This window comes from Gadus macrocephalus, chromosome 3, assembly GCF_031168955.1.
Source record: "Gadus macrocephalus chromosome 3, ASM3116895v1".
NCBI lineage: Eukaryota > Metazoa > Chordata > Actinopteri > Gadiformes > Gadidae > Gadus > Gadus macrocephalus.
Genome location: NC_082384.1, coordinates 3,328,317 through 3,337,040, shown reverse-complemented (window position 1 = coordinate 3,337,040; position 8,724 = coordinate 3,328,317). Strand labels below are relative to the sequence as shown.

The following is an 8,724-nucleotide window of genomic DNA, read 5'->3' as shown; positions in this document are numbered from 1 at the left end:
TTTGTACTGTATATCAGAAATGATCACCCTGTACCACACTGCTGACTTGTTGATGTTTTGTGAGCACTCACGCATTTCTCTAGGTATCTTAAGTTTCCTACTGGAGTCATCAAAAATTTGGACTTTGTTATTGTAAGAAATATTGTATTGCAAAAACACTTTGTGTCTTACCCTGAGCGTTACCCTAACCTTAACCCCAGTAACATTTCTTCATCATAAACTACAAGTTACGCAAAATGGCATACAAACATCCAGTCCAATATGAAAGAAAACAGCTAGCTTCATTAAGGAATCGAACCCCTAATCCCAAATTATCCCCGCGTTAATGAGTTGTTCTCTGACCACTAACCCATCAGGTCTTAGTACATGCGATTCAAGAGTAAACCACTTGACAATCTTTAAACTTCGGTTGCCTAGAAATTGTAAAGACAGTGATGTGTGTACATTGTGCGAGTATCCGTCACTCGCGATGTGTGTGCAGTCCAAAATGAAAGAAAAAACCTTGCATCACTAGGGAATCGAACCCCCAATCATCAGTTGGTAACTGTAAACAAAGAGATCGCATATTGTTTAACTGCTAACTAACAAACGGGTTTATGCGTTCACTGAACAAAGATTATGGAAATAAAAGACCACTTTTCCATCAGAAAAATCATCAGAACCGTTATTACCAACCCATAGACACTAAAAGCCAAAACCTTTCTCACATGCACACCCATCGCGAGTGACGGCTACGCGCACACATGCACACCCATAGCGAGTGACGTAAAGTCCCGCCCAGGTCGAAGTGGCGTCGATTTAGAGAGTCCCGGTGAACATACCATGTGTGTGTTCATGCTGCGGCACCCACCGACCGCCGTCATTTCAGTGGACCCCCCCCCCCTCACATACACACACACACACACACACACACACACACACACACACACACACACACACACACACACACACACACACACACACACACACACACACACACACACACACACACACACGCACACAGACAAAATTACCTGCCCATAATGATTTGCTCCCAGCAGATTAAGCACCAGGAGCAACCCCTCCACCAATGGTTTGATACATACATACACACTGAAAGCACACACCTACAGGGGGGCCCCTGCGCCCCAACAGCGTGCTATGATGATTGTGTGTGTGCTTTGGGGCTTGCTGTCTTAACTCCAGTAAAGGTAGAGAAGCGCTTCAGTGAGAGAGCGAGGTGTGGGTTATTGTACACGTGCCTGTGTGTGCGTGCGTAATTGCAGAAGTGCCCGTGTGTACTCGTACACATGTGTGTGTTTGTGTGTGTAGCGGAGGGGGCGTGAGCGGCTGGGGGAGCCAGAGGAGGGTTAAGAGCTAAGGCTAGCCGAGGGCCCGTGCTGGCCCCTGGCCCCCTGAACACAGCACCCTGAACACAGCACCCTAAACACAGCCCTGGGAGGCCTGTGCAAATCTGTACCACAGTAGGGAAAGTTGTGCGTGTTTGTATGTTTATGTGTGTATGTTTGTGTGTGTGTGTGGTTTGTGTGGTTGTGTGTGGTTATATGTGTTTGTCTGTGTCAGCGGGTGTGTGTGTGTGGTGGAGATGTGCTGCATGTATTTGCCTGCCTTGGCAATTCTTTATGTGTGAGAATGAGCGCAGCGAGGCATGCAGCACACTGTATCGCCAGGGTGTGTGGGTTTGGGGTTGTGTGCATGTGTATGTGGTTGTGTATCTGTGTGTGTGTGTGTGTGTGTGTGTGTGTGTGTGTGTGTGTGTGTGTGTGTGTGTGTGTGTGTGTGTGTGTGTGTGTGTGCGTGTGAACTGGGGCCCTGGGAGCTAGATTCCATACGTTGCGGCTCCTGCAGGAACACACAGGACTGGCCTGTGTGTGCTGACCCTCCCTGCTCATGGGTCCAGGTAGGGAGTGAAGCTCTCTGGATGTGTCCCGGCCTGTACTTCCCCGCCCGACCCCGGCCCCACCCGGCCCGCGGGCCCCAAGCAGAAAGCGCTCCATTGGCTGGTTGTCTCTCAACAGGCAAAGCTTGCGGCAAAGAACATTCCACCTGGAGGGAACGTGAGAAGAGAAGGGATCCAGCTCCTCTAGGGGAGGCCTCCTCGGCTAGAGTCTGTTCACCACTAGCCTTTGAACAGACATGGGTACAATGAGAAGGTCAAAGGGCCCCCACTCAGACCTGACCTCAGGGCCCCACTAACAGCAGACCAGGGAGAGACCTCTTCCATGCTCTGCTCCGTCCCGATGAAGGGTGGAGCATCCAGCTGCACCCGCTCATCCAGCTCCAGAGTGGAGACACGGCTGCCCGCTGCACCCTGGGGGCCGCTGGCTGGAGAGACTCTGGCCAGACGGACTCTCTGGTCCAGGGCTCCTCTCTCTCAAACCGCCGTCCGTTCTGTTAGACTCACAACCCTTTTAAACCTGAGGGAGCCGTGGGGATTTTTGGGGGTTTGGAGGGGGATCACCTTTCCACCAGCCCCACTTCCTTTTAGACACTGACTTCAGACCAGCTCACTGCCGGCGCTTCTTTTCTTTACCCCTCTCTTTTACTTTTCCTGATGCCAGTGGTTGCCACAACATACTTTGTTGTATTTGTGTTCACCCCCCCCCCCCCCCCCCCAGAGAGACCGTGTGCACCCAGGTGGAGTGAGATGCTGGATCTCCTCCACCCAACCCCACCCTTTGGCCCCCAGGGCTTGGTTGGGTGCTGTCCCAGCATGTTTTAAAGCAAAGCGAGAGAGACTTTCATGAGGCAGGATGATAACATGCTCTCCAGCTAATAATGCAAGCCCCCCCCCACCCCCTCCCTCGCCAACGGGAACATTAAACTCACATGACATCATCTACATTCCAACTTTCCTTACATGAACATTTGTCTTGGGCAACAACACGCAGTGAGTCCTCAGAGGAAACGTCCCAGTACTTCAGTTTGTTGAGGGAGAGCGGACGTTTGGTGATTTATGAGCTTAGTTACCACGCTCAATAACTAGATGGTTAGATGGTCGCGCTAAGTCTTGGCAGCTTGTTCGTTATGTTTGCTCCTGGTGCCGTGGAGCAACGTCCAGCCATCAGCTCCTCATCAGACACTGTGCTGTGAACAAAGCCCTCAGTAAGAGGAGCAGAGGAGGAGGAGCCGTGACTGAGGCTGTAAATCTGACGCAGCCACATTGTGATTAACACTCTGTGGCAAATCAAAAGGACTTTGGGAAAATGACCCACTAGCAGATCACATGGATAACAACAGACAAGCAAATGGGACGGTAACACCGGATAGCATTGTGTGTACGTGTGTCTTTGTGTGCGTGTACATGTGCATGTGTTTCTGTGTGTGTGTTTGCCTTTCTTTATGTGTGTGTGTATGCCTGTGACTGTGTTTGTGTATGTCTTTGTTCGTGAGTGTGTGTGTGTGAGTCTGTGTCCCTGTTTATGTGCATGTGAATGCGCATGTGTTTTTTTGTGTATGCGTTTGTGTGTATTTGCGTGTGTTTTTGTGCGTGAGTCTGTGTCTTGGTGTATGTGTGTGTGTCTGTTTGTGTGTGTGAGTCTGTGTCTCAGTGTATTTGAGTGTGCGTGTGTGTGTGTGTTTGTGCGCTTGAATCTGTGTCTTTGTATATGTGTGTGTGTGTGTGTGTGTATGTGTGTGCGTGTGTGGGTGTGTGTGAGTTTGTGTCATTGTGTGTGTACGTGGATGTGTGTGTGTTCGGGTTGGGGGTGGGGGGAGAATAAAAGACTTAGTTTCCACTGAAGAAATGGATGTGGTGTAGCTGGAGTGATGGCAGTGTGGACGTAATCCGAGAGCCCTTTGAGAAGACAGCGCTGTAAGAGGAGGAGAGAGCTTCTCAGCGTCAGAGTTGTGGTGGTTTGAGAACAGTCAAGTCGTTTTTGTATCCTGTGTAATTGTTTCACAGTCTTTTTAAAGGACAGTAGGGCTGTGCATGTTTTATGTGTAGCAGCTGGTTGCCATACACACAAAGCCATTCAGAGCCAACACAAACAAAGGAAAACTATAGTTGAAGCACTAGGCGCGATAAACACGGGAATCAAATGAATACAATGTCAACACAAGCATCATGAGCAGGGAAACAAGAAGGGCTGCACCAATCAAACGGGAGCGCCTCTCAAAACATTTAGTGCAGCAATGAGTGTGCCATTGAGTTTAGTGGCGTGGAAAGGCCCACGGTGTGTTTATTTCTCCTGGGTTGAGCTGGTTCAACAGCAGCACACTAAGGCCCCTCCAAACCCCACCACGTTGTGTTGAGGAGGTGGAGGAGGTGGAGGTGGAGGTCAGTTTGGAAGGAAATCCAATGAAGTCCAATACTTTTTGACTTTTTTAGGTGTGGGCAGAGGGGTGTTTTAAATGTACAATCTCCAAGTATTTCAAATAATTTGAGCTCATTCAAGTTTCTGGTGTGTTCCTGCTTGAACTGTAAATGGAAATTTACATTGTGAAATATTAACACAATTCAGAACAATGGCTATTTCGGTCAAAATGTGTTTGATGTTATTTAAAATAGAGCACAGCACACCCAGGTATGCTCTGCCATACAAACATCATCAATACTATGTGAAGATGCTCCCACCACATACTTGTTACCGTTTGGAGACAGGGATGGGGAAACAGCAGATTACAGAAACACATGGATGTATAAAGTCTTGCTGGTCCTTTTCTCTTCAGGGAGAGAGACATAGAGGCCTCAGGGAGCCTCACAGCCCCAGGCCAGGTCCTTATCCCCCACTGTTAGGGAAACAAGCCGTCTTAGGGCTCATCAGGAGCAGTCGTAGCGTAGCATTACCCCCCCCCCCCCCTCCCCGCCCCCTACAGCCTCCCTAATTAATGGAGCTGTTTCTCCACTCCACTAAACTCCTTAATTGGCTCAGCATTTCTTAACCATTAATTATGCTCCATTTCATTCTCCCCTAATGAGTCCTGGCCACGCCTCTGTTTTCACTGTTGATTAGCAACCGCTCTTTGACTAGCACCCGCTGATGCTAACAATGACAACAACAATGTCACAAAGTTATGATGGGTCTTGTTGTTCTTGCTCGCTACCATTGCTCGTTTTGAAATGCTTTTTTGCTGCTCTCATTTAATATCTCTCTCTCTCCTCCTTTCCCTCCCTCTCTCCCTCTCCCTCCCTCCCAACCCCTCTCTGTATCTCAGCACCCTTATCCGTCGGAGGAGCAGAAGAAGCAGCTCGCACAAGACACAGGCCTGACCATCTTGCAAGTCAACAACTGGTGAGTGAGGGCCCCTCTCCTGTGGGGCTGTCCTAGGACCAGAGCCACGGCCTCCGGGCCCAGAGCCAAGCCCCCCGGGACCCCAGGCTCCCTGTGGCTAATGATTTGGGAGATTATACCTTAGGGGCCCTTTAATATTTCCCTCCCCCGCTGTTTGCGGGCGGATCAGGTCATTAGAGGGTGTTTGTTTGGGCCGGGCGGGGGGAGTTCTGTTGTTTACTGATCATGTGAGCAGAGCCAGTGGGGAACCAAACTCAACAGGTTGGTCAGTGTGCACCCAAAACACTGACTTTGACAGTAAGCTGGCCGAAATACATAGCAGTGAGGGATAATTATTCAAACCATAATGGCCACCATGGCCATTTTCCTAAAATCAATGTAAATCTAATGAATGGAATATTTACGTTAACTAGATCACGGCCTTGATATCAAATTATACTTTCAGCTCCTGGTGACATCCCTGAATCAAAGCACATATAGGCCTATATATATGTATAGATATATATATATTAGAGCTGTCAAGCGATTAAAATATTTAATCGTGATTAATCGCATTAATGTCATAGTTAACTCACGATTAATCGCGATTAATCGTAAATTCTTTTTCTATGCTAAATATCCCTTGATTTTTTTGTCCCATAATTCTTCTCATTTTAATTCTCTTATCAACATGGTGAAGTGCATCGGCTTGCCTTGTGCAAATGATTTTTTATTGATAACAACATTGGCATATACTGATCAAAACAGGATGATACAAAAAAATAGCCTATAGTGCAATTAAACGACTGCATTGAACAAATGTCATTTGAACATAGCAGTCAGGCTACTGCTTCTTTGTTTTGAGCCAAAGATTATTATTTTTTAATATATTTTTTTTATAAAATAATTGCGTTAATCGCGCGTAAAATTTTTTGACGCCGTTAAATTTGGTTTGCGTTAACGCCGTTAATAACGTGTTTAACTGACAGCTCTAATATATATATATATATATATATATATATATATATACGCATATATATATACTAAGCTTCCCCTTTCCTTGACTCCTTACATTCCTGATGGAAAAATAATAAAATAAAGGTTGGCTGTCCATGCTCAGCACTAGCTGTTGTGAGAGCCACACACACACACACACACACACACACACACACACACACACACACACACACACACACACACACACACACACACACACACACACACACACACACACGCACACACACAGACAGGTGCCAGAGTGCATGTTGTGCGAGTGGGGCTGTAGCATGCTCAGCTGCATGCTTCTCCTCCCTCAAGGACTCACACTCATGCCTGGCTCATTGCCGGGGCGTGCTAGCACTCGGCTAGCGCTCTGCTAGCTCTGCTGTACCATGAAGAGAGAGAAGCCGATGATAGGCAGACAAGAGGACATGTTGTCACCACAAGGATCAGTAGCATGGCAATATTACATTGATAATATATATATATATATATATATATCATCACATATATCACTGGCTACTGACCTTGATGGAGAAAACATGCAAGTCCAGTTCATTCCTCAACTCTGCTGGCTTCTGAGGACATTAATAACCCCCACACAATACTTAAACTGTTGCCGTGGAAACTCCTCCTGAGGTTTTTTCTTCCTTATTCTGCTTAATGTGGGAGTGGAGAAGGGAGGCCAGGAACAGACCACCTCTGTGAGAGGAAACCATCTCAGGACCATCGCGTCTCTGACATGCTGGTGTTCATGTGGAAGCCATATACAGTATACAGTATATTTACACACAGAATACATACTTAATACTCATTCATTTATTAAAGGGCCTTCTGCATCTGAACACTCAAGCTGAGATCAATTCAGTGGTCCCTGGTTTCACTGGGACGCAGTAGTCACCAGAGTAGTTCTTACTGGGACACGGTAGACACCAGTGTGGTTCTTACTGGGACGCAGTAGACACCAGAGTGGTTCTTACTGGGACGCGGTAGACACCAGAGTGTTTCTTACTGGGACGCGGTAGACACCAGAGTGGTTCTTAGTGGGACGCGGTAGACACCAGTGTGGTTCTAACTGGGACGCGGTAGACACCAGTGTGGTTCTTACTGGGATGCGGTAGACAACAGAGGGGTTCTTACTGGGATGTTCACGTGGGACCAGCAGGGAAACGTTTGAGAATAGTGAGAGAACTTCAGTGTGACAACATACACATGTCCTGGTGAACTTCTGCAGAAGGGAAGTACAGTATATGCTATGTCCTCTGACTGCCTCTCTCTCGCTCTGTCTCTCTTTGCCTCTCTCTCTCTCTCGCTCTCTCTCTCTCTCTCTGTCTGTCTCTCTCTCTCTCTTTCTCTCTCTCTCTCTCTCTCTCTCTCTCTCTCTCTCTCTCCCTCCCTCTCCCCCTCCCCCTCCTCACCCAGCCATCTTGGTGTCGGCTGGTCGCTGGTCGCTGCCAGTGGCTCAGCTCATTCTTGCTGTGTGTCATGGCTCTTTGCGTTTTTCAGTTTTCTGCGTGATGATATAGTTAAGTGTGTAGAAGAATGTGTTGAGTGTATAATGGGAGGCAATTGAGTGTGTGTGTGGGGGAGGGTTAGGTGCATCTGCGTTTGTGCGTGTTTGTGTGTGTGTGTGTGCGCATGTGTGTGAGTGTTTGTTCGTGTACATCTGTGTGTGTGTGTGTGTGTGTGTGTGTATGGAGGGGGATGGGGTGTAACGGGTGTAAATGGCATTTTCACGGCAAACAGCTGGACTGGTTTATTTAAACATACCCGGGGGGGGGGGGGGGGGGGGGGGTTGGTGCAGGGGCGGCATGGGGGGAGGGAAGGTGGGCTCTGACCTGGGAATGACACCCGGGCAGGGCGGAGTCTAGGCTGTTTAATGGAGTCGTAGAGGAAGGTGGAGGTGGGGCCGGTGGTGGAGAGAGGCTACTGCCAGACTCAAAGAGAGAGCTGGGGCTGTTTGAAAGCCCAGGAATAACGGTAAACAGAGCCCAGACCTCAGCCCCACGCCCGCACGCCGCTCCCCCCCAGCCCGCACCACCGCGCTCCAGCGAGCAGACGGGGGAGCGGTCCAAGGGTGGCCGCGGGCATCCGCCCCCCCCCATACCCCTATATATTGTAGGGACATTCTGATGCTGCTGCAGCGCTTGCACCCATGCTAATGCAAATGTGTCCCTGTGTAGCTGTCGAGACCCCAAACCTTTACATGTCTAGTTAAGAAACACTGAGTAGAACATACACTCTTTGGATGATAAGTAAATGTATAATAAGTGATTAAAACACTGGAGCAGACAGGTGCTGTGTTAACGCCTAGATCCAATGTCAAGCCGCCGTCACCCATTGTGTGGGGAGGAAAGGAAAACAAACTCACAGTCGTTGGCAATTTATGAGCCATCTAGCTGGAGGGAGAATGGGGCCACTATTGTGGGAGACAGGGGGCTGGGGGTGCTGTCGGGCAGGGTGGGGTGGGCCTTCGGCGCAGGGTCCTATAAACGCAGCCCCGCAGCGGGTC

The 8,724-nt window shown here is 48.8% G+C and overlaps 1 protein-coding gene across 1 annotated transcript in view; it reads left to right on the top strand.

Annotated features, from left to right (window-relative positions):
- The window catches only part of LOC132453315 (homeobox protein Meis1-like), a 36,470-nt gene that overhangs the window by 15,839 nt on the left and 11,907 nt on the right, over positions 1-8,724 (top strand). The window contains exon 9 of the mRNA XM_060046154.1: positions 5,158-5,234. Within this exon, the coding sequence (XP_059902137.1) occupies positions 5,158-5,234 (77 nt within the window). The remainder of the gene's footprint in view (positions 1-5,157; positions 5,235-8,724) is intronic.